Source organism: Solea solea, chromosome 19 (genome assembly GCF_958295425.1).
Source record: "Solea solea chromosome 19, fSolSol10.1, whole genome shotgun sequence".
NCBI classification, from domain to species: domain Eukaryota; kingdom Metazoa; phylum Chordata; class Actinopteri; order Pleuronectiformes; family Soleidae; genus Solea; species Solea solea.
Genome location: NC_081152.1, coordinates 10,259,616 through 10,286,293, shown reverse-complemented (window position 1 = coordinate 10,286,293; position 26,678 = coordinate 10,259,616). Strand labels below are relative to the sequence as shown.

The window sequence follows — 26,678 nt, the reverse complement described above, 5'->3', positions numbered from 1 at the left end:
CCTCACACATGTAAAGTAATGTCGTGTACGACTTTAATGCAGCAGAGTGCACCGGGTTCACGTGTCCCTAAAGCTGCACGTATGACTACACGCGCAGTCGCGCGCGCGCACACGCGGGGTGGCGCGCAGACTTGAGTGGGACAGTGAACACACACACACACACACACCTACAGTAACCTGGCAGCCGCAGGTCCCACCGAAAAAAAAAATGTCTGTGTCTTTAAAAAGAAGTCTATAGCGAGTGGTGCATGATGTCAGGCTGTTCGCAGTCCGTATACTGTTCATGTGAGCGGCGTTCACTTCCTGTAAAGGGACAGAGGGAGAAAGAGAGAGTGGGATAGAGAGAGATGAGAAACGAGTGGACGAGACTGGAGAGACAGAGAGAGTGAGTGTGAGAGAGAGAGAGCGGACGAGAGAAAACCGGGGCCTGCTTTTTCTTTCCTTTAAAAAAAAAAACACCCCGCAAACTTTGTAGGTTATCCGAGGAGAAAGCCTGTCTCATCTGCGCCAGCTGACAGCCGCGGTCCATGGAATCACCTCATATCTGGTAAATATACATCCACCGCTGTCTTTGCCTTTACTGTGCCTGATGTATATGACGCAGAGTCGTTTATTGCCATGCATTAATATTGTGTGTTGTTGTTATTATTATTATTATAGTCATTTATATCCCCGCGCTCCCGTTACCTCCTCGGCTGCATGCGGCGATAATCCGCTGATATTGAGAGTTTATTCTCCAACTCAACTAAGTTAAACTTCAACGAAACGTGAGGGTTTTTTGTGGGTTAGGGTTTGGGGTTTTTTTTCGCGCGGGATGGCAGAAGTGTAGCCTACCTATATATCGACCACATGCCAGTGCATTAATCCACTGTGGCATGATGTACTATAGCTATTCTTTTAACCCCCACCCATTTGAAAAAAAAAAAAAAGTGTAGTCTCACAATTTGGCTTTTTGGACTGCACACAAAAAAAAAACACGCAGCCTGAGGAAATATTGCCATTAGTTTCAGCTGTGTGTGAGTGGAGAAAGAGGCACGATATTATCGTCCTTGCGTCACGGTGAAGTCAAAACAGCCAAATCTCCACCCATAATGCATCCATTGTGCTGCTATATGCTGCATGACTGCTGCAAGGAATACTTCACAGAGATCAGCCGAGGTCGCTGATGTGTCTGCTGTGCCTGCTGTGCTGGGGCTTTGTTATTCCAACAGCACTGCACTGTTCCCCATATATGATACGATTATCTGTCAGCATGTTTGCATCTTTGTGTTTAAAGAAAACAGACACTGAGCAAGAAATGGTGATGGATTTAAAGTTGAAAAACAAGTTTCCTTTCTTCACTTTGGTCTTACCTGAAGTGACAGATCTGACAGTTGTGGCTCTGTTTACCTTAACTGAACTGTGCAGGATCATCTGACTATACATACACCACCTCCCTGTTCTCCTGTGTGTACATGGGTGCAATATGTGGCTCACCCACATGTAGCTTGTGGCACTTTTTCTTCATTTCCTGTCACTTTCCTGCCCTCTTGCACACATTCTTTGTCTCCTGTCACCGTGCTCTTATAGTTATTGTCTATAGATTGGGTCATAGGTTTGTCGTGAAGGAAAGAAAACATTCTGGTTAGTTGTGGGCTATATATTGTTGTTATGTGAGCGTGTTACTTATAGCATGGCAATAATCCTGGTCTTCTTGACAGATGTCACACAGGTTGGGTTACTGCACTTCAATCCTGCCTTTTAAAAAAAAAAATAAAAAAATCGCATGAATCATTTAACTAGTGTAGTGTGAAGTTCACAGCTTGTATGAAAACACGTCCTTCACAATTTTGAATTCCACTTCGGAGTGTTGTTTTTTTTTTTTTGGTGTTGTAGTGCCCATCTGTTTCTGCTCCTCTTATGTAAAAATATCATGGGCGATAATGAGATGTGATGTACCTCAGGACAACTTTTCATCAAGGTAGTTGATATGATATCTCCCCTCTCAATATGGAGAAAGCAGTTCTGGGTAACGTGGCTCGGTGCTGCCAAGTTTCTATCTTCAGTGTTGAACACAACATACATGGAAAGTGTGAGACTTTTTTTTCTCTTTCTCACTAAACAGAGGCCTTCCAGCACTCGTCTTTGACTTGGACATCTGCCAAAGGGTTGTGATGGCTCTCAACAGCTGTATTTGTCTATGTGTGTGTTTGCGTGCCAGTAACTGTGTTAGCATATGTATGTGTGTGCGTGTGTATGTGTGTGTGTGTGTGTGTGTGTGTGTGTGTGTGCTCTTGCTGTGTCCTGGGATGCCCTTCCTACATAGGCCTCACACCATACAGCATTCCACAAGGGGGCCCTGGGTTGTCTGCAAGTGGGGAGTGTCAAGGAGAGAGAACGGTAACACGGTTTCAAATATAACTGATGTGGGCATGGAGAGGAAAAGGTGAAGAGTGAGACTTAATGTGTCTTGCCTCAATGTGGGTCTTGTCCCGTCTCAGTTTTTATTAGATAAAAAAAAAATCCTTTTAAAAACCTCTCTGAAATTTCTCCAGACCTTTTTCAATCACTATATGTATATACAGTATATATGTGTGTGTGTGTGTAGATGCTGAGAAAACCACCTATAGGTGATTTCTAGTGGTGTGTTTTTGGACTGCAAATGTATTGTACAAAAAAGATTAAAGTGGAATGTTGCTGATATTAAAAAACAAAATCCTAACCATGGATTTATTTTTTACCCCTGCTATTTTAAAATGCAGCTATTGATTCGAACCACAACATTTGAAACCTGGAGACTGTGTTCGTCTCTGGTGCTGCTTCATTTGCTGTGTACGTGCGTGCCCCCTATGCTTGGTGCACTTCTCTCTGTATAATGCCTGTGTGGGGAGTAGGTTTATGTGTGTGTGTGTGTGTGTGTTTGATTTTCCTTCGTGATGAGTCACTGCTGATGGTATACGATACAGGGCACCAGTCATACATCATGGTCTTGTACTTTCTACATCTACACAGAGCCGGTTCTCGTTGAACCCTGGCAGATTTTAAAGACATGCAGTTGCAGTTGCTGCTGCTGCTGCTGGTGTGTGTTGAGGCTTGTTGATCACTGTTGAAATTCAAAGTTACAAAATGTTAAGCCAGAGAGAGATTAGCAAATATGTCCGTAAAGAAACCACTTATTGATACAGGTGTTAGAAATGAAAGCCATTTATTATTGAAGATGATATAAGCTAACTTTACCCACACTTTCTTGACAAATCAGTTGCACTGCACTGTAGCACACAGCACTGTAGTTTCCAATTGACTGTGAAGGTGTTAAACAGTTTTTTCCCATGAAGTGGCAACAACTGAAGTCTGCTTGCCAAATACAATTTAACTATTTCCAGGTCGGTATTGGATTAGTTGACTTTGGCCAATGTGCAAATGGTCTGTTGAATCTAACGGAGGGACTTAAGGGGAAAGAGTTTGGTTCCATTTTGTGGTGGAAAAATCCAAGCTTTATAAGTGAATCTGACAGTCGCAAGTGGCAACTCACTGTGTCCACTGTGTGTGTGTCATCCACTGCTTTGTGAACTACAAATCTTCAAGTCTTGAGTTTAGAATTTTGGCCAGCAGCATGTTGGTTTTGTGAAACTAGAAGAAACTGGAGTATTCACTGCATGTCCATCTTCAAATGCAACCATGCACCTGTTGGACGGTACTACCTATCAATCATTCACTGTCTATTTTACTGTAAGCAGGACCATCATTTTACAAAATGGGAATCATGTTTTATTGAAGAAGACCAAGGATTCTTCAGGAAAAGGTTAAATGACATTATAAATCAAGTGTGAAGTATGCTCATTTTCTCATTGATTTGCATACAATTGGAATTTTTTTTACAACCTCTGGAGTCACCACTCTGATGGCCATTCAAGAGATTGCAGGTTTTAGGCACTTCTGCGTTGACTTAACCTTTTGACCCTTTGGCAGTTATTTTTAAGTATGGTCTATGGTGAGTAGTAGCTTATAATATGTGTGGTAATTTACTAAATCTGTAAAAACAGATTTAACGTCACAAAAACCTCAAGTCCACTCAAGGTTTATAGGAATAGTTTATAGTTTATAAGAAAGTATCACATCAAGTCAGATAGACTGCCACATCTCTGAATTTGATAAATTTACTTCATTGAAATAAATGACCAAATTACCAATTCTCCATTACTTGATAGTTTCATACTTCCCACCTGAATCAGGAAGATGTGATACGGTTATACCGATGTGGAGAATGTATTAGCCCTGATTTGTAATGCTGCTGCACGAGGAGTTCTTCACTTATATTTTGCAGTCAAGCTACATGCATCCTGTGTGTGTCTGAGGTGTAAATGTTGTTTTATAAAAGCCACAAAACAGCGCTGTGCAGTTCCTCGAATACGATTCTCATTCAATATGCAACGTGGCTTTTTTTATTCTTGAAATTGAGAGTGTGTGTGTGTGTGTGTATGTTTTTTTAAAATATAATTTCTTATTCCCTCTGTAGTTTGAATTACATGCAAAAAATAATGGAGGAAAAGAAAAGCATGGTATCTGAGTCTTGTACATAAATACAGTACGCACACAGTCCTTCCATGTATACACTAAATAGAAAAGTGGGAAATCATTAGGGTGTGAATGAGGGAAAGGATCAGCAAAGGCCATTAGGAGTCTACCCTGGCCCGCTACGTGCTTTTCAGGAAGCATTCCAAGAGCCGAGACAATGAACAGTAAACATGGCATGTTCCTCAGAACAATTCCACATAAGATCTCAAACATCACGTGTCTCCGTTTCTTTTTCTCCTTCTTCTCAGAATCAGCTGCCCCCACACCATTGCAGATAACTGTAGCAGTTACATTTCATGTTCCCAGTGTATGCACTGTACTCACACTTCACAAACTGACAAATGTGCAAAATCTCTCCCCTCTCCCCCTCTCTCTTTCTCTCTCTGTCTCACCCTCTCTCTCTCTCTTTCTCTGTTTCAGAGATTTCTGGTAAGTGACATGTCTGGCTGTTGGCGTAATGCCTAGGAAGATCACATGGCATGAATGTTGTGTTGGTTTTGTGTGTGTGTGCGTGCCTGTGTGTTTGATTGTACATGTCTGTGTGTTTTTGCATGTGTGGGAAAGAAAAGAAAAGAAAAGAAAAGAAAGGAATGAAAGGGACCATGTGCACATTTGATTGTTTCAATCAGTTTTCAGCATAAGTAGGAGTAGGTAGCCATAGCAAGAATTACAGATTGCTGAGAATTATTAGGTATACATGTTTCTGATGAAGTCATGTGATCTGATGTGATGGTAAATTAAATTTTGCACTTCACAGACGAGTCCATTATGCTTAATTTGATAGTATTTATATCATTTGGAACATGACGAGCACTTCTGAAAGCTGAAAACGTTTTCAAGTGGTTTCTACATAAGTTGTGTAATAATTCTGACGATTGCCTGACCCTTGACTTCCAGTTCTGACAAAAGCCTTGGATAAACTCGCTCTCTGTTTAATCTGTATGTCAGGACTTATAATCATAAGGTCACCAGCATTCACCTGCATTTGTCTGTGCAAAGGCTTCATTGTAAGGGCAACAGCCTGAATAGGTTTAGAACACATTTTCCAGATCCTTAGATTTCCAGTGTGTGTGTGGGGGGGGGCATAAGAAAGCCAACATGTAATTTGGGGGAAGATTGACACCTGTAGACATTCACAAACATGTATAGATTCAGCCCGACACACAAACACAAACCCCGCAGTATCATGCAAATGCATACTCACAATGAAGTAGTCAGAGACAGAGAGAGGGAGGGAGGGAGGGAGACCACCATGCATGGTATTTATCCTTGCAGCCCACCTCAATTTTCCATGCTCTTTGTGCCGTGTGCTGTACATAATTCATTGCTGCAAACCTCAAGTCTCTCTTAAGACTCCTGGCACTAAACAACTCTGCTAATTAGTACTTAAAGTAATAAGTGAGGAAAGCTAATGGTCTGACCCCTTCTCTGTGTGGACGACCTGGCCTGCATGTTGCTTCTCATGTCCTAACAGCCTGGCAGAATGCTGGTGAGAGCCAGTGGGGAAAAAAAAGAGTGGAATCTGAGGAGGCTACTTTTCACCACATAAACGGCCCCCAACTCCAGTTTGAAATCACAACAGTAGCTTTAGCCATCTTGTGCTTTATTTGAAAAGAAAATGTGTTTCTGAAAGAATGTTAAAGGCACTGTGACTGAAAATCTTTGCATTTCTTCCATCGTTTTCCATCATTTTCTTCCTGAAAATGACATTTGTGCTAGATAGTAACAATAGTTTCAACTTTTCAAAAAACAAAAGTTGCTTATTATACAGGGAGTCCATTCAATGTGAAGTTAAAGCCAGCGTAGCATAGCTAAGCATACACACAGGAAACTACTAGCCTTTCACTGTTCAAATGTAACAAAACAAAACACAATTAACACAATGTCATAGTCACTCCATTTGTCAATATTTATTTATTGATTATAGAAATTATATTTTAATGAGTGAGCATTCTGATATTATTTTCTCTACCCTCCAACAGAGCTAAGCTAGCCGTCTCCAGCCTTTGCTAGACTAAGCTAACTAAATGCTGGCATTTACTTTACAGAAATAGTGGCACAGTCCCAATGTTCTCATGCAAATATCAGCAAGAACCTAAAAAAGTATACAAAATGTTTTTTTTTTATTGATGAAAAGACTCTTAGTGTCTAAAGTAATAATGAAGCAACTTTCTAAACCCGTTTTGCACTTCAAAATAAGTTGATCAGTATTAGGGGTGGGTCTAAATAACGATTTAGTCGTCCGTACTCGCGCAATACGATAATCAATAGGTGTATGAAATATCAATACTTTAATGAATAAATGAAGAGCCGTCGCTATACTTCATGTCTCCTCATGTTGGCACTGCTAAAAAGAAGAAATTTGGGCGGGAGTTACCTGGCTGAAGGAGAGGGAGTTTATAGCGGGATAATGGCGGAAAAAGCTACGTTAAGAGATGCCCTATCCACGTTCAAAACATAGACTTTATGCACTTTGTTCTCTATGTTGTGAAAAAATCGAGAAATCCTGCACCTTTTAACTTTTCACGGACGTTTCGTTTTCTTCAGTTAGACGGATATCGTGATGTATCGCTATATGATTCTCTTGCAATATTGATTATCGCAAAATCATTGTATCTTGATGTTAATGGGACTGTATCAGAAGAACCCCTCATCAGTAGTATTTGTAATTGTACTTGTATTGCTTTCTAAACACTAGTAAGAAAAAACCAAAATGACATACTTTTCCTCTTTATCATCACCAATATTGATCCATAGCTAATATAAATTCAAAAAACGTGCTCTGAAATTGAAAAGAAACGCTCATTTAATAGATCACAATTTAATTTAATCACAGACGAGTATTCGTCGTCTCTCTCCCGCATATTTAGGATTACTTTGTACACTGAAGAACATACACATGACTACAAAAATTAGTGGATTTGTTTCCCTGTTCTGCTGTGTGTGGGTTGCTGTCTCTGTCCATGTTGTTTAATGAATTCTGACACGAGAGAGACACCGAAACAAGCTCTGTTGTAGGTCAGCGAGAGCCCTTTTCAGTACGTTCCCAGTGTGATGAGGTTATCCAAGGTGACATGTTATTTGAGCACATGTGTGCTAGCTTAGTGTGGTGCTGACTGCAAGATTCTTAGGTCAGTGAAGTGTGTGTGTGTGTGTGTGTGTGTGCGTGCATGCGGGTGGGAGTTGCTGGAGAGAGGGGGGTGGGCGGCGTATGCACTCAAAATAAAAGTGTATGTAATGCCGTGCACTTGAACAAACTGTCTTTTATGATACAGTTTAAGTAGTAGACACCACTGTGATTTCTAATCGCGCGGAATCTTTGTTCGCTTGTGATGAGACGTTCTTTTTATTCACGTACCCAGTACATGATACCAGCATTTATTTCCCCTGTGGGTTTCTTTTTTACACATGCACGAAAGCGAATCAAAGCATTCTGTCTGCTCTAATTGAAAAACTTACACAGGGCACTCAGTCAGTGTCAGCACAGCTCTCTGTATGTGCTTGTCTGTGTGGGTGTATGTGTTTGTGTATGCCTGTCTGTAGACAGTGGGGCACTGATGCTGAAAGATGTGTCCTCATTTTTGCATTGCATTGGGCTCCTCTGGTAGCCATGTTGGGCTGCTCTGATATTACGCATGTGTCACTGTAGAGCATTCAGCCCGGGAACGACAGAGCGCAGGGTGATTAAAATGGCATGTTTATTCTCTCCATATCTGCACCCCCCCCCCCCCCTTCACTCTCTCACTACTTGTGTGTCACTCTCTGCCGGTGTTATGTTCACTGGGAACCCTTACATCCAAGTCTTTCTTCCTTTTTCACTTACAACCTCATTTACTTTTGTTTAATCGTTTTCAATCCCTCTCAACTTACAAGACCCCTGCAAATGTTTTCCAACATTGTCTTCGGAATATAAATCTGTCTCTGCCATAACATGTCACATGCGTCCAACATTTGAATACAGCACAGACCTTTTGAGTTTGTTCTGCAACACATCACGTGTTTCCAACAGGTAAAAACACGGCAAAAGGAACTAAACCTTTGACATATTTAGACATGTTCGTATTTGAAGTGCTCCGTGGAGTGGGCCATGCGTGACAGATGGTATTGTAACTGTGTTGAAACTCAAGTCTGCACTGTTGTTTTTCAGCATATATAAGAGAAAGCCAAGCTTGCAAAGGCAAAGATATAAAAAATGAAGCAGCCCTTTAGTTCAAAACCGAGATTGAGAAGTTAGATGTCCCTAAAAGTGGACATTTAACATTGTTAACGCAGTTGACGTTATTTGTCATCATTTTCCCTGAACTCACAGTAGCTGCAAATGCATTTGTTTGTATTAACGGCTTGAAAAACCCTTAGCAAAAACAAAACTGACTGAGGTTGAAACGTGAGGGAACTCCCCACCAGTCAGTGCAACCGACGAGGTGCCACAACAGCAAATGTAACTTTGACCTCTAAATAGACCTGACTTGGCGTGTCAGATTAACTGAAAGTGTTGAGTTGAAGGATGTGAGGTATGGCAAACACCTAAATCACCTATAGACGCTTTCATAGTCATATCACCTCTGAAGTGGAGCTGTCGTTTGTGACCACTAGTAGTGCTATGAAGCAGCTTTTTTCTTTTTTTTTTTTTTTCCACAAGTGAGGCCTTGATCTGTTGGCAGCTCGTACACCCGCATGAAGATGCGCTTAGATTCATGCCAACGCAGGCATTGAGTGGAAGACTGCAATCTGGTAAATATGGTAAAGTAAATTATTTTATTTTTCAGAATTGTTAGTGGGTTTATTAGTCCTCGAGTGGTTTTGGTGCACTGAACGTGGAATGACTGATGTTTGTAAGTAAACAACTCCACATAGGGCATTTTTTGCTATCGATAAATGAAGACATAACATTTTATTATGGTCTGCCTGCAGATCAACAGTAAATGGCAGTATATATAAATTAAGAAAGTATATAAATTAAAAAAGAAACGTATCCTTCCCGCATATTCTTACACCAGTGCCATCAATTTGGTGCGTGTCTCTTCTACAGCGCGCGTGTGTATGTGTGTGTGATCATCCCTCATAAGCTTTAATTTCATGCTGATTCATTCTGATTTCCTCCATGCTCTGCTGTCTCAAGCACTGTGAAAATCAAATCGTGTTTGGTACAAATGCATAGGGTGTGTCACCACACTTACACATACGCTCGCATACCTAGGGACCTCCAGTGGAATATAACGCACTTATAGTCCCTGTGTGACACTCAGCAGATCATCTCATGGCTGTTCCCCCGATAAAGGTCACGTTAAAGAGGAAATCACTGTCGTTTTTTTTGGGGGCCATGTGCTCGTGAATCAAAGTGCGAGCGACTGCACAAACACACTGCGCTTTTGCAGTCTTGAGTATCAGATGACTTGTGGCCAGGAGTGCTGGTGCTGCAGCAGCACACCTGCTTTGTAATTGTACTTGCTAGAATAAATTATCAAGGTGCTCTTAAGGATAGGCAAAATCTACAGCTAATTAGCTCCTTCTTAAATCAGTACACTCCCTGCTAAGGCACGATCACAGTTCGAAAATGAGGGAGTGCGTTCAAGCCGCTACAAATGCTTCTCTCGAGACTAAGCCGGTGTCCCTGTCAAAGCACAGTCACAAGGCAGGGGAACAACACATCTACTGTGATGGCAAAGGCAAATAATGTTTGTTTCAAGTGTTGTTGTTTTGTTTTTTTTTGTTTTTTTTTATGGAGTCGTCACAAACAACCATGGTACTAAATTACACACTTGTGCAGTGTGGACTTTTGCTTTGTTTGGATAAGGCGTTTTGTCTGTTTGTCTATTAACCGCATATCTGTCAACGTGTGCAGCGCCGTCGTTGTTATACTAGCACCACAATGAACGCATTGCTGCTTTAAGGTGTGCATTTGATCATTAAGAGAGAGAGGAAGCACATAACCTTTCTCTGGAAAATGTTTCTCTCTCACTTTACACCCAAGAACACTAAAAATCAGATTTTTACACCACACATTACATCTACTTAGATGTTAGTGATCTTTGTTTGTTTTTCCATAATGATTGCAGCATTCTAAGAGAATTTCTGTATCCACAAATATGTGATCTTCCCTGTGTCCCATCCTAACTCTCTGCAAAACTTCAAGGAAACTGGTTCTGTCGGGCTTTCTTTTTAGTAACCCTGCTAACACACAAGCATGCGGCAATGAAAAGCTAACCTTCTTCGATAATTGTCAGATATGCTCTCTGTCCTCGCGGCGCTCCAATCACAAAACGGGCAAAATGGTGACTTTTCTGGCTGATGAGTGCGTGCTAACATGTAATCGTTGCCCCGAGGTTCATGGAAAGTGCATAGTTATGTGCTTTATATTTTTTGAATCCCTCCAGTCACATGGCAGCTGCAGCCAACGTTAAGGATTTACTGGTTAGAAACTCTCCCAAAAGGGGAAATATCACATGGCAGTCATGGCGCCGTAAAGTGTATCCTTGCTTACACACGCAAATGCTGCCGCTGTCAATTACTTTTTTACACAAGTCAGTCCCCTGATGCCTCCTGAATCATTGTGTGTGTTACTGCTCTCTGCGTGCTGCTTACGTTGCTTCCTTATACACTGAAATCAGGGAGTTTTTGGTCTTGTGTCAGTGCGTGTTCAAAATAGTTCAGTCTTGTGTGAGCGCCGGGGCTGAGTTTCCTCGCTGCCGCTTTAACGTCACACTTATGTGTTGCTATAAACTGGAACGACCTGCAGGCTCCCTTGGTTCTGCAATATGAGCTTAGTATTACCCAAAAAAATCCAACTGTCTTTTGCCTTTTAATGCTCTCCACTGACGTCCTCGTGTCACATTGCATTATTTTATCCTTTTTCCCCCTCTGTCTCATGGCAGGGTTTTTATTTCAAAGAAATGGCCGTCTTGGAGGCCTGTTCTGTGATGCTGACATGCTGGAGTCATTAATGTGGAGGTGGAATCTCTTATGATTAGAACAAAGTGTTCGTTTGTTGCTATCATCTTGGCTTTGTCGCCCAGAAAAATAAAGGAACAGTTTGAAATGAAATCACACTAGTAGTCGAGGCCATACTGGTTAGATTTTGGAGGGGGAGCATGATCAGGAAGACCAATAGATGGCCCTTTTTTGTTTGTCCTTTTGACTCTTAAACTTCTCTCTCTCCGAACTCCTCTTAAGCGCAACCTTTCCCTATCACTCTGCCTCATTTCCCTACGCCTCTCTTACTCTTTTCTCCCTGTGACTGCACTTTGTCAAGTTCTCCCTTGTTCTTTTCTATTTGCATCTTTCACGCACACACACACACCCTCCCTCTTTTCGCTCTCTCTTTTTGTTTGTCTATCTCCTCTCCTCCGCTCCTTCTTTTCACTTCTCTCGAGCTAATCTCCTGCCGTGTACCTTTCGATTGGTCTGCCTCTAATATGTGTGTGTGTGTGTGTGTGTCACTGGAGTTTGGCGTGATGTAGTAGCCGCTGCTGTTTGTTTGTTTACCTCCTTCAGCCACTTGGAGTCCATTAGCGATGCCTTTGCCTCAGGAGGATCACTCTCTCTTTCTCACACACACACACACACACACACACACATGCTCTTCCTCTGTATTTCCCTCTGTCTGGTTTTCTCTAAAGCACTTCACTGCTACTGCAAGCCAAACTGACTGGTACCAAAAACGGTTACAGGAGTTTTCTGCATTTGATTAAAACTCCAACCACTGTGTGATGTCAGAGGTTTTGGTGCAACAAGAGTCGGTCGTCGCTTTCGTGCTTCAGCGCTTCAGCTACTGCACATTATTACGTGCATTCATGTTGCTCACTGTCCCCCGAGTAGGCTTGAGCATTTAAATTTGCAATATGACACAAACAAAACTGGCAAATTGCAGAGGCTTAATTTTTATCATTCTATTTTTGATTGCTCCATGTTCGGTGCCAATTAAAAGAAATTGTACTTGGGACTTGGCAGCAAATGAACATCATTGCATTACAGCACAAGTTAATGTCATGTGTTAATAACTGCAATTAGATATTTTCCCCCTCTAAATTATTTAGCCCTTTGCAGGCATTTAAAAAAATTAAATAAAATAAATGGATGGATGAATGTTATTGTTTCGCTTTGCACAAATGACAATTAGGCTTCAGTTTTGATTTTAGAGGTCGACTCTGACCTCTAATTACAGTAGCAGCGGGGAATGTAGTTTTTTTTGATGGGGCTGGGCAATAAACCAAATTACCAAAATTACGAGTCTCTCACCCATCCAAGTCTCAAATTGAAATTTCTAAAATATGTAATTTTCTAAATTACATCTTATTTTATAGGCAACAGCTGCAACAGCTGATAGAACTGCCACTATCCCAGATATACAGTATATCAAGTGAACAATGGGAAAACTATCACAAAATAAATTTGCACACAAACCACACACCCCACTCTAAACTTACCTTGTCCAAATGACATTGTCCACGTCATGCGTGACACAGAGGAACTGTTGTTTTTTTTTTTCTTGTTAATTGGAACGGGGGGGGGGGGAATTGTTAACACAACGATGACATAAGATTTTTTTATTGGGTATTGTGCACTTGTCACTATGCAGCGTGCTCATTTGCACCTCTGACAGATTTGGAATAACATTAGAAGAGTTTCAGTCGCCACCTGGCAATAATTAGTTTTGGTAGATTCGGTCTCCACATAACCCCTTGGAAGAAAATTCCATCGCACGTTTTTCGGCTCTTCCACTTGATGCTGAGCAGGTAGGTCACAATCAGAATCATCTGATATCATTCACTGAAAGCAGCTGTCTGTTCAAAACAACATCGAGTGAATAAAAACAAACAACTAGCGAAAAGATGGTATAAAAGGCACCGTAGAGCAGACTGGAAGTGCACAGATTATTGGTTTGATGCTATAAATGACTCACAACAGACATTTGATCCGTTGTTGTTCGGAAAATATTGATCATAGCCGCATTAAACGGTAAGGTCACTTCAGATTAAAGTTCAAAATTACAATTTACACACTCCATAATGAGGACAAACAAATCAGAAGTAAGGCAGCTTAAGACATTAATCAGGTACTAATTAATAAAATAAATGATTGTTCATTTTACTGTTGTCGAACCGATTCTGATAATTGATGATGATGCAGTTTTTAATTGAGCAGCTGTATGTGATTCTCCATACGACTCCATTTCCACATTGGCATTATTCTATTGCTGCAGACAGCATTGTGCCACTGGATAAATCTACAATTCTTTTTTTCTGTCGTAGTTGGAGAACGACTGGAGTGATTAGAGTGCATATCGAGTGAATACAAGTGGAAAGATACCAGACAATATTTCAGCCCACAACAAATCATTTCAGAGTTGTCTCTTTGTTACATAACTGTGTGAAAAAATTTTTCTTTTCATTTTTTTTTCCTTTCCTTTCTTTTTTTTTTTTTTTTTTTTCCTTCTCAGGAAAGACGATTTTGATCCTGAGTCTGACTATGTGCAGACCACGTCACCCGATGGGGTCTGTATACAGGGAGTGATGTAGCATTGTAAGCAGTGATAAGCAGTCTCTCTCGCTCTCTCTCTCTCTCTCTCTCCACATCCCATAATGATACTCAGACAGACTCAGGCAGACACTGTCTCTGTCCCGATTGGTAGAACTGTTGCCAGGGAGCGTTGCCGTCTCAACGTGGATAGAATCTGTTGTCTGGTACACTTTAGACATGAGAACAACTGCAGGATCTGAATATTTATAACGAGGGGACTGTTCATATTGAGACTGTATAGAGGCAACATAAGCAAGAGGGAAGGATCTGCGCCTGCTCCTCAGCTAACTTTCAAATGTTCCTTCACTCTGCCTTTGTCGTGCTGTTGCTGATACTCTCAGTGACGTGTTCGTCAATGCCAGTACTTTTCTGGACATTTGTCTTCTTAACACACCGCGTGTTTATCGTTGCGCTGACATTGTGTGACACCGACTCTACTCCAAGACTGAACTTGTTTGAACCGCCCTATAAACAGTGAACGGCAGAGACATGAATCCTAATTGTGTATGTCTTTTATGGCGTTGTGTTTGAACGCGACCCCGTTGTTGTTCGGTAGGTAGCTACAGTGTAACAAGCAATTAAAATCACTGTATGTGTGTGTGTGTGTGTGTGTGTGTGTGTGTGTGTGCGCGCGCACCATCTGGCGAATCATCTCATTTCCTCATATTATTCAAATATGCCTGGACCTGCTGCTACAGTTAATAACACTGTGCGTAGGTATGAATTCTTGATTGAAATGGAAGTAACACATTCCAACAAAGCAGTCAACGGCAATCAGAGCAGCATTCAAAACTCATATCTCATAACATGCACGTGCGCACACACACACACACACACACACACACTTGACATACTGTGCCAAAAGTCACAGCCTACTATATAACGATGATTATAAAAACACACCTTGGTATGTCAGTAACTTTGACATGGAAATGCAAACACAAAAACACACACGGGAGGGAAATGAGGACACACACACGGCGGAGAGGCACGTATATATACAGCCATCACTCATCAGACAAAGAAGTTGAGGGAGTTCATGTCTTATATTTTTTTATCAGGGATGTGCAAAGTCTATATTTAATGCAGGCAGGAGCAGAATGCAATTTGTGTGCACACGCGTCTATGCGTACACGCATGCTATTATGCGTGTGCGAATGTGTGGTGTGTGTGTGTGTGTGTCTACTCTCATAATACACACGAGCATGCATCTCCGTCTCATGGCCATTCATGCATACATGTGCATGTGTGTCTGTGTGTGTGTGTATATATGTGCGGTGTGGCACACTGCCATTCCGTCTGCCTGACTCAACATATTCTCCTTTCACTCGTCTTTGCTCCTTCTCTCTCCCTCTCCCTCTCTCTCTCTCTCTCTCTCTCTCTCTCTCACTCCCTTTTTTCCCTCTCCTCAACCCCCTCCCTCTTGCGCTGCCCGGCTGGCACGTACATGCATGTCTGTAGACTCTGTACTGTGCTTGCTGCTGTGGCACGCGCCAACCTCACTGCAATGCAGCCCTGTGTGCATTAATTGGCAGAGAGACAGTGGGTACGTGGTATGCAGGGCGGAAAGGATTAGAGAACAGGGAGAGAGGAGAGGCAGGAGGCAATGTAAGGACACAATAGGAACAATGACTGATGGACGGACCTGTGGACGAACAGTGTGGCAGGTTCACGGAGGGACAGACAAACAGAATGTGTGTGTTGCTAAGTGTGCATAGGGAGAATACTGCCCCGTGGTATGTGTGGAACAGTGCAGGGAATGTCTGTTTGCGTTAGTGTTGCGTTGCTTGAGTTCGACCGTGCCTTTTTGTGGGTGCTCACTCATGTGTACCTATATGTGCCGTGCAGATATCACGCTGCTGGGGCAAAGCTCTCTAAACCAAACTCTGACTCACTCGGGATTGAAAACTTTGTGATACCCTGCCTTTCATATTTGCCACCATGAGTGAAGAGTAAAAGTTTGCTCGGTTTAGCACAACTTCCTCAACTTGAGGTTTGTCTGGCAAAAAAAAAGAACCAGAAGGAAGAAAGAAAAGTGCTGTGTCTGGGTGCTGACTGAGAACACACTCGTGACTGATAATAATAATAATAATAATAATAATTCCATGCATTGGATTCTTCGTAGGTGAAAATCGTTCACCTAAATGTCACATGATCCACTGAACACAGTGTATATGTGCTCATACTTACTTATCTGTCACGGCAGTTTTGTAATCGTATCCTCCCACACGCATCTTTCTGGAAATGATCCTCTCTGGTTGCTGCTGTCTTTTGTCTTCACTTCCCTGTCACAGGTTGTGACATCTGGCTCCCGTCGTCCTCCCTTAATCTACACCGAGCGAACGTTTTCAGGAGGCCTTCCATGCATTGGTCCTCACAAACACAGAGCAGCAGCATAAAAACAACACACACACACACACACACACACACAGGCGATAGCTCCCAAATAAGCCGAGCCACCAAAGCAGAGGCGTAAATTAATCATTCAATTTACCAATTCATGTAGAAGTACGAAAAACTGTCTTCCGTGAAGACTGTACTTCTCTCTGCTTGTGTGTAGGTGTTTGGCAGTGAGGTCCTTGCATGATTCAGAGAAAACACACAACACTTGCTCAAGAGTAAAAACCTCTTCAAAAAAGGGAGAAAAAAAAGGAAAAAGTATTGTCTGTAATGCAACAAAATGGGAAATACCTTAAAACGACAGATTGTGTTTTTGATTAACCGCATGAATTCTCAATTCAGAGGGATTAGAGGATCACTGCATTGTATATATTAAGACTTCCAAGTTAGTAAAACTTTGCTTTGCAAAGAGGACCGGGTGACGCATTCTCTCCAGGCTTGCGTCAAACAGGGATTTCAGAAGTTTCACTATTCAGCGTCTAATTAATTAATGGCGACTATGACCTCTGTAAGTTGCTCTCATTTCTCTATTGTCTTAGTCATGCTGCTCTTTGTGTGCGACCGTATAGGCAACTGTGTCCAGGGGCAAGTGGCAGAAGTTGCTTCAACCTAATTGTCTTTCTCAGCTCGTACTGTCCTCAAATGACTTTCTCTCTGTCTCAACTCTCCCCTCCCTCCCTTGCTCTGTAGCTCTGCCCAGTCTCTGTCTCCGTCTGTAACTGTAGCCTGTGTTTTTCTCTCCCTCCCACTCCCTGCGACGTATAGATACTGCATTGATCAGACACACGCACGCAGACACATGCACACACACGCACACACTGAGCCTCCCACTCCTTTTATCATTGATTCGCTCTGCTCTCTCTTTCTCTCCCCTCTCATTCTCTTTATCCCTCTCTCGCTCTCTCGCTCTCTCTCTCTCTCTCTCTGTGTGTCTCTCACTCGCACTCTTCCTTGCTCTCTCTTTCCCTCTTTCTCTACAGTGGCACTTGTTGAATTCAACCCTTGGAGAATAGAGAGAGGGGAGAGAAACAGAGGGAGAGATAATGACAGGGAGGTAGAGGGAGGCTTTTGAGAACAGAGACAGTGAGCAGAGAGAATGGGGATTTGGAGGGTAGACCGATAGAGGAAAGGCTGGGTGAGGAGAGACACAGAAAAGTCAGTCAGACAGCGGAGAGAATCATCTCTGAAGCAGCGGGGATGACATTTTAAGTGAAAGAGAGCGTCGGCCAGACGGAGCACATCAGAGTGCTCCCCCTCCATCTCTAACTGCACTTCGGCTGTCCTGCTCCTGACTGCTGCTGCTGGTGTGTTTGTGCGTTTCAAGGCTCCATGGTGCTTCTTAACCCGAGGACTGTCTCACACAGGTCAGAACTGTCTGGCAAAACAGTGAGCACTTCTTTTTTTTGGTACATTTGAGCATGTGTGTGTATGTGTGTGTGTGTGTGTGTCAGAGCAGGGGTGGGAGACGTGTGCTGGTTTCTCCAGGTGAGTGCTTGCATGCCAGAGTACACAGTCATTTCCCTCTGCAGCCTGTGCTGTATGAGTCCATGCATGCATGCGTTTTCATAAGTGAGCCACTAATCTGTCTGTCCATGAAGTGGGAGTGAGAGAGTGTGTTTGTGTGTGTGTGTGTGTGTGTGTGTGAGAGAGAGAGAGAGAGAGAAGAGAGCGAGAGCGCCGGTGACTTTTTTTCAGTTTGTATTCCTGGAAACTGTTCTGCAGCATTTCTCAATAGTGAAACTAGTGTGTATATGTATATGTGTGTCGGGGCGGGTGGAGAGGGGGGGTTGGGGGGGAAAGAGACAATGACACAAGGTTCAGGGCAGGACAGAAGGTGGAAATATGTTACTGAGAAATAGAGAGTAAAGGGCGCTACTGCAGTAAATATCAGATTGCCTGTTGTGTTCTCGCACAAATGTTGACAAAGGTATTGAGTTCATGAAAAAAGCCAAGCGGAATAACTGTGACAGTGAGAGGCCGATTGCGGTGTGGTTTCCTCGCTGAGAGAAAGGGAGAAAGTTGTTGCGATGGCTGACTTAAAGGTCATCTAAGTCTGCAGGAGAGAGCTGTTGTTGATGCATGTACAGCCCCTGGAATGACTCCTGGAAAGCTTCCTGGAATTTAAACCATGTAAAACAACACAGCATTTAGATATTTCACAACACCCTCATGCACATACAGTAGAAACGGCATTGTATTAAGTTCCCCCCCCCCCCCCCCTTCACTGACTTGACTCCTCCTTTCGCTCTCCTGCCTCTTATCTCTCACCCACCATCTCCGCATACATATCCATCTCTCTTTTCCCCCCACACCTCTCACTTCTCCCTCAGCTGTATTCATTTTCTCACTTCACATCAACTCCTTTTTTTTCTTTCTTTCTTGCTCTTTGCTCCCTTTAAGGATCTCACTTTCTCCTTCTCACCTCCCCACCCCCCGTACTTCTTGACATCTTTTGCACACTCCTTTTATCACTGTGTTTCTCTCCTACAATATGCTTTCCATGCCTTTTTTAACAGATGCCTCTCTCAGCGGCAGAGTCTGCATTGAATATCTGAAGCCTCATCTTCCTCTTTCTCTCGGCCAACATGTCCCAGCTGCTCCATGTGGAGATACCGAACTTTGGAGCCACAGTTCTGGGCTCCCTTAATGAGCAGCGCCTGCTGGGACATTACTGCGATGTATCCATTGTGGTCAAAGGTGGGTGAGGAGGAAATGTTGAATTTCTGTCTCTTTTTTGGAAGTAGAATATCTCATTGTTCAACTTCTTCTCGTCTCTGTTATTTCTAACAACCAGGTCAGGCATTCAAAGCCCACCGGGCCGTCTTGGCTGCCAGCAGCCTTTACTTTCGTGACCTCTTCAGCAGCTCCACCAAGACAGAGTTTGAGTTGCCCTCCTCAGTCACACCTGCTTGCTTTGAGCAGATCCTCAGTTTCTGCTATACAGGGAAGCTAACAATGGCAGCTAGCGAACAGCTGGTGGTCATGTACACAGCTGGCTACCTCCAAATTCAGCATATAGTTGAAAGAGGCATGGACCTAATGTTCAAAGCCAACTCACCTCACTGTGACTCACAAACAGCAGGGTCTTTAGAGGAAACAGGATCCGAACCGCAGAGTCCTTCCAATAACGGTAATGGCCTCGCAGTGGCCGCCCTTCTGGGAACCCAAGGCTGGTCTCCATCTCTACTCCTGCCACAACGCAAGATTAAACTTGAAGGGGGTGAACCAACACCCTTGACGATACCCTCGACACAAAGCAAGTTTTCATCTTCGGAATTGGGTAGTCGGCTGGCCAGGGCCAGTTCACTGTTCTACGCGACGGCTGGAGGGACCCCAGTTCCTGGTCTGCCTCCTTACCACCTTCAAGGGCCTGTCGGAGGTGGAGCAGGAGGAGCAGGAGTGGAAAGGTCCAGTCCTGGAGCATCCAGCCTGCCCACCACTGACAGCCCGACATCCTACCAGAATGAGGATGAGGAGTTTGAGGAAGAGCCATATGATGGGATCACAGAGGATGCCTATAGTCATCTCTATGGGCGTGCAGCTAACCACTATGGGAGTGAGTATTATGCCATATTGATGCATGTCTCAGGTGACTTTCAAAGGAGTTTTTCCCTCATTTGAACATTTGTCAAAAACAAATTTTCAATATTTTTCCTACCTCATCACAAACTCAAGGATATTTCATTCAACCGCACCTTTTATCTCTGAAGTCTGGCAAAATAAAGTTGTTCTGAATAAAACTGGCGAAATGAACATATTCTAGCGAGACTTCCCTGTGCCGTGTTTATCCTTGTAGTTCTGTTAGATCTGGTTAAGTGTGTTATTTTCTAAATTGCCCTTGGCACAGACAGACAAAATTCATTTCAGACTAATCTAAAAGTAAAACTTGGCATGACACTGCACAAATATACAAGCATAAATGTGGGGGTCTCTTTTTTTTTTTTTTTTTTTTGTTTGCTTTTTGTCCAGACTTCTTATGTATTGCAAAAAAAAAAAGAGACCCGATGCACACTCATTTCCTCCCAGTTACATTATTTAATCTTTCATAAATCATGTATTCTGCACATCTTGAATAAGCAGGATGTTGTGCCTCCAGTGTGTGTGTGGGCTCTCTCAGCATAAAGATAGCTTTATGGAGTTATGATTGGAGTGCATCGTGACCAACAACACACTCTTTATCACACTTACAACAGCTGGTCTGTACTGTTGTTTTTTTTTTTTTTTATGTAATTGTTTTTATGTGCTTAAACACATGCAGGCAGAGATGTTCCATGCACATTTCTTTGCTTTAAGCGTTACTTGCATTGCACATACAAACCCACGCACTCACACACACACATGTTCCTTTATTCTTAGCACCCTGCAGCTCTAAGGCATCACGCAGTTTTGTCAAATTCTAGAGTTTCAGACATTTATGAAATCCACTCTATCTGCAATCATTCAGAACACCCCAGGGTGACATTGTGGGATATTTGAGCACCATTCACATCGGCATGTACAGTGTGTGTGTGTGTGTGTGTGTGTGTGCATACACTCTCAAATACTCTCAGAGGTTAGGGGAAGCAATTTTGTGAACATGAACCCAGCCTTGGATCTGTCTCCCCCTCCAAAACTCAAGTTGCTGATGCAGCATCATGGCTTATCTGGGATGCATCTGCAATGCTCTTAAACATTTATGAAAAACAACACTCTTGTATGAGATTGCTCCGACCTGCTTTGCTAATTTAATGTCGCAGCCTCTCTCTTCATAGGAGACGTGGATGATTGATAGTGTAGCCTTGCGTTTGTAGTTCACACTCTGAGAAATTGATGCATGCACACACATTCATCTGTTCCTGTTTTGCTGTGTACCCCATAACCCCTTTGTTTGTTTGTTTTTTCAAGCCATTTCTGAACCTTTTGTATTCTTCCTTGCTTTCCTCAGTCCAGGACAAAACCGATATGGCAGCGTTGCCCTTGGCCTTGGAGAACCGCAACTGTGTGCTGATCCGCCGGGACCTGGTGGCACTGCCTGCAAGCCTCATCAGCCAGATAGGCTACCGCTGCCACCCTAAGCTCTACACAGAGGGAGACCCCGGAGAGAAGCTGGAACTCGTAGCCGGTAGGCACGCACATACCTCACATTAAGATCATTTAAAACTCATTGGCTCGTCAAATCAAATTGAAGTGATTATATTAATTTCAACCAATGGGTTTAGGAAGTGAAATAATTCAATCAACGTGGAAAAAGAAACATTTTAGACTGGCTGTCCACCCAAAATCAGTAACCGGACAAAGAGACCATTGATTGTAGAGGTGACCCACATTCCAGTGTCATGTTGAATATCCCTTTATGTCTGGCAAACATGTGCTTTACCCATAAAAGGCTTAATGTGACGAGTGAATCCATGTCATTGTGTGTGGGATTACACAAAAATAAATGCACAGATATTGTAAAAGAAGGGCCTTTATGACTCGAAAGAAGTCACTTTGGAGACAAAAGCATATGACAGCCAGGAGTTTGCCAAATGGCCCTCAGAGAGCTGAGAGACCATGAAGAAAAAGATTGTTTGGTATGAATCGCGAAAACTGAGTCTTTGGTCCAACTGCCAGATATTGCTCTTGGCTGTCAGACCACAGCTTTTCAAGGCACTGCTCAACATGAAGTAATATAATTCTTTCAGTGGAGCATGGCAAAAAAATTTGAATCAATTTAATGTCGAATCTTTTCAGGCAAAATAATGGAGTGGGTTTTTTTTTTTTTGGTTTTTTTACAGGCACAATATATGGCACATGTAAGCTTCAATCAGATCAAAATGTAATTGATTTAGAAGCGGAATTGAATAGAATGGAAATGTGTTTTTCAGATGTGTAGGCCACAGTGGAGTGATTTAGCAGTGTTCTGCGTACAGTACATGGCCTTCAGTGTCTGATTCTGCTCTGGATAACTAAAGATTTGTTAGCTCGATCAATGGTCTCCTCGAACCTGAGGTGCAGATGAAGTGTGAGACTAAAAGTGGAGAGTGGGGCAAAGAGGGAAAACACAAAGCTCTTGAGGCTACAAAGAAGAAGACATGGGTTGAAGTTTTCTCAGTAAATGCTTTTTTTTTTTTTTTTTCTTACAACACAGGTACACAGGTATTCATGACTCGAGGCCAGTTGATGAACTGCCATCTATGTGCCGGTATCAAACACAAAGTGTTGCTCCGCCGTCTGCTAGCTACATTCTTTGATAGGTGAGTGCACAAACTACAGTTTTTGTCTGCTTTAAGAACCCACTGTGAGATCAGAGTTCTGTATGTGACTCCCAACGCCAACACAGTTGTCACAAACCAGCTTACATTGCCTCCTGGTGTTCACTCTGTATCCTTGCAGAAACACTTTAGCCAATAGCTGTGGGACAGGTATCCGGTCCTCTACTAGTGACCCCAGTCGGAAACCCCTGGACAGCAGGGTCCTCAACGCTGTAAAACGTAGGTTTGTTGTCCTCATCATTTCATAAATGTGACACATAAGAACCCAACTGGAACTTGCTGTCTCCTCTCTCTCGTTTTTTTTACAGTCTACTGTCAAAATTTCAACCCTAACTTCAAGGAGAGTGAAATGAATGTGATTGCCGCCGACATGTGCACAAATGCAAGGCGTGTCCGCAAGCGATGGTTACCCAAGATCAAATCCATGCTGCCTGACGGCATGGAGGTGTACCGCGCAGGAATGGGCATGGGTGCTGCTGTGGGTCTGGGCCTGGCACTGGGAGCCCCTCAAGCAGGGGTACCCCTCCCCTTCGAGCCAGACTTCAAGACCCTGGAGCAAAGGTTGTATCCAGATCGCAAAGATCCTCTCAGGACTCGAGCACCGCTGACAGAGGGCAGTCCCGGCTCTGGGGCGGCTGGAGCAGAGGCTGAAGGCGAAGGTGAAGGAGTCATACAGGAAGAGCAGGAGGAAGATGAGGATGAAGCTGGGCTAGAAGGTGTAGAAGGATCACTGGGGGCACCGGCTTTGATTCCAGGTGCTGAGGTGGGCAACTGTGGTGACACGCACATGTCACACGAGCAACAAGTGGAGAGTTTTGATCAAGGTCTGAGGGTGACTGGACAGTGAATGCCTCTCACACAGTAAAATCTAACACCACATTTTCTTTGGCATGCATCTCCTCCAGCACTCTTTCTTCTCGTCTGTGCTTCCTCATCAGGAAATATCGGCACAAAACGCTGCGCTCAAAGATTTCACTAACAAAAGATTCGTCACACATGCATGTGCATTTGTGTGCTTGTGTACACACATACTTACTGATGGGGGAAGTGGACACAGGCATGGCGTTAGCACACGGAGGCATTCACTGATTTCCACCGTTTTCTTTCGTGAACGCAAATGTGTGCACTCGGTATTTTAGCTCTCGTGGCAACATAAGCAAGGCCTGACTTCAGTGCAACAGAGAAGCATCAGACGTGTGCTGCCAGTGCATAGAATGTAATATAATGGCATGTAAAACAATTCACTTTTCCTTTGAAGTTGCGTTTGCAAAACTTGGAGGGGAGGGGGGGGATACAAATTGGACAAAACACAGCTTTCATAAAAAGTGAAGGTCAACTACTGTATTCACACACAAATAAAATGAGCATTTTTGTTTCCTGATGAATCAGGACACCCGTTCATGATGAAGACGAGAAAAGATTTTCTGGGAAGCCTAAAGACTTCACCAAAATCTAACAAATAGTCTGTCACATGGACTTGTTTTCTCATGCATACTTTCCCATGACACATTGGATTAGATTGTCAATGTGATGCCTGTGTCTGCTCCAGAAGGCCCCTCCCAGTCACACACGAACACACATGTCCTCACATTTCTTACCTTATGATACCAGTCTCTCGGAAAAAAGAAAAGAAAGTGACACTTGTGTTAACGTCAACGACTCCTTTTCTCGATGACCCGTTCCCGTCTTACCGTCACAGTGAGAGACACGGACAAGAACAAGCACTAACATCCAAGCTTGCATGCATAAAAACAAACAGTGGATACAGAAAACAGCGACAAAAGCAACAAGCCTGCATCCTGATAAATAAGAATACAGCTAGTGTTGCCTCAAGATCTACCATTAATGCGCAAAAAGAACTGTCTTTTCATCCCTCTCATGGACATTGTTCACAGACCTCAGTCTGACACATGTTAGAACTGACATGGGTGTTTCCCAGAATTGACTGTGTTTTTTTTCTTTTTTCATGCAACTACAGAGTGTCCTGTCACAGCAGGAAGAGGAGACTATATTATATGGGATAGTAAGAGAAGTTCACTATAACAATGTAGTAGAAGAAAAGATGCCAGAGAGAAGCGCTGTTTTAACATTGATGTGGTGGTGTGATTGGCACCAATACTACATAGTCCTGCTTCCATCCTGTTTGTTTTTTTTCTTTTGGGAGGGCGGGGTTTGTTGGGGGGTAAATTATTGAATAAAATGTATACGAGCAATTTTTGCTGGCTAACTGCATTTGCACAAAAAAAAAAGTTTAAAGGTGGGTGACAAAGGAGTTTGGCAAAATATGATTGTACTAAAGGACGAAATTTTCCTCCACATCTCCCCGATTATTTATTTAATTTGGATATTTTGGGTTTGGTAAGAAAGAAATGTTTTTTTTTTTCTGACAACGACTGTTTCTAAAAAAAGATTCGGATGGGAATGCCATGAAGCGAACTGCAACTTAAGCCTGAATTTTTTTCACAGCTATTTTCTTTTTTTTTATACATATATACATATATACACACATATATTTTTATGCTTTCTGCCACGCGCAATGACACAGTCCAAACATCAGTTTTTCTTTCCCCCCTTTGTTGTTTGGTGAAAGTGATTTTAAGTGCTATACTGTTGTGTATCTTTTCTTCGGATTACTGGATTTTCTGCTCGGCGGAACAAGATCATTTATCAAATCTAGACAACACCACCCCCCTAAATTTATTTTAAATCATCGCCAATGTTTTAGAAAGTACAACAGATTATGAAGTGGTTGAAAAACGGTACTACTCAGCTCTTTTCCCCCCACAGAATCTCATAATACTATGTGAACAACTGAGCAGAAAGTACAGTATATGCCCTTAATATACAGTATTTGATCTAGATCTCACTTCAAAGGTTGGGCCAGGTTATTCTCTGTCTGTGCTCTGCATATCTTTGGGGGAAAGCTTTACGATGACCCTGCACAAGAAACACAGGGTTAAAAAATTGCACTAGGTAATAATGATGACGTTTACAGGTTTCCTGTTTTGTTTTGTTTTTGTTTTTTGTTTTTGGAAGAAATGTGATCTGCCATCGATGAAACAGAGCTGTGACCGAGTGGCTGATGATGATGGATGAATGTAAACTGTAGCACTGCTTTAGTGAGGGCTCCAAGCCTTGACTGAATATGGTTAAATACTGAATCTAATTTTTTTTCCTTAATTGTACTCTTGAAATTGGCCATAGTATAAAATAATTCTGACTGGTGTGAAGATGATGGAGTTTGTGATTTTTATTTAAAAAAACAAAACAAAAAAAACAAGGTCTTCCAAAGTGACTTGAAAGAGACATCAAGGAGCATTTCTCTAATATGTAGACAACTGAGTGAGTTCAAGCACAGGCTTTTATTACTCCACTGTTTATACTATCATCATCCCAACAGTTGTACACTATGTCCCTAATGTTGAACTGAAAGTTTTCTGTATTCATCTCACCATTCAGTAAATGAATTCTTACGTCATTTTTAATTTATTAAGATACAGTTACAAAGTTGCTCTTGTAAAATGATAATAATAATAATAATAAATGCATTCAGTTGTTTGTTGGAGCCACTGCCTTAATGCGCTTGTGATTTTGTCCCTGGAGGTAACAATCTTTCCAAACTATTTTACATATACTCCAATTCTTGGATTACTGCCATAGCCCCAAAAGTAAACCCCCTTAACTCCATTGGTAAATGTGTATTTTTAATCATATTGTCTTACACATTTGATTAATCTATGCTTTAGGCTTTATGAAGATCTCCTCGCATTTTTTTAAAACAGGTTATTTTTTTTCTTTCAGGAGTTTGAAAAGACGTACCCTGCAGAGTAGAAATAAAGAGGTGAGGAGCAGTGCCTTAGATTGTGAGTGTGTGTGTGTGTGTGTGTGTGTGTGTGTGTGTGTGTGGATGTTACGATGTGAAACTTTATGACAAGAGAGTAATAGGTGACAAGACAGGATTAGTAGTTCTAATTT

General features: G+C 42.5%; 1 protein-coding gene across 3 annotated transcripts; it reads left to right on the top strand.

Moving 5' to 3' along the window:
- The first annotated feature begins 159 nt into the window (after positions 1-159).
- Positions 160-25,977, top strand: LOC131446054 (nucleus accumbens-associated protein 2). 3 transcript variants are annotated; one of them, XM_058617004.1, is made up of 7 exons: positions 160-547; positions 18,987-19,167; positions 19,265-20,026; positions 21,395-21,571; positions 22,580-22,685; positions 22,825-22,922; positions 23,012-25,977. In XM_058617004.1, exons 2-7 carry the CDS (start codon positions 19,056-19,058, stop codon positions 23,548-23,550), a joined length of 1,794 nt encoding a protein of 597 aa, XP_058472987.1. In that variant the 5' UTR covers positions 160-547; positions 18,987-19,055; the 3' UTR covers positions 23,551-25,977. The 3 variants fall into 3 exon arrangements, with proteins under 3 accessions (XP_058472987.1, XP_058472988.1, XP_058472990.1); XM_058617005.1 differs by lacking the exon at positions 160-547 and adding an exon at positions 16,950-17,834; XM_058617007.1 differs by lacking the exon at positions 160-547 and adding an exon at positions 16,950-17,856.
- The last annotated feature ends 701 nt before the right edge of the window (positions 25,978-26,678 follow it).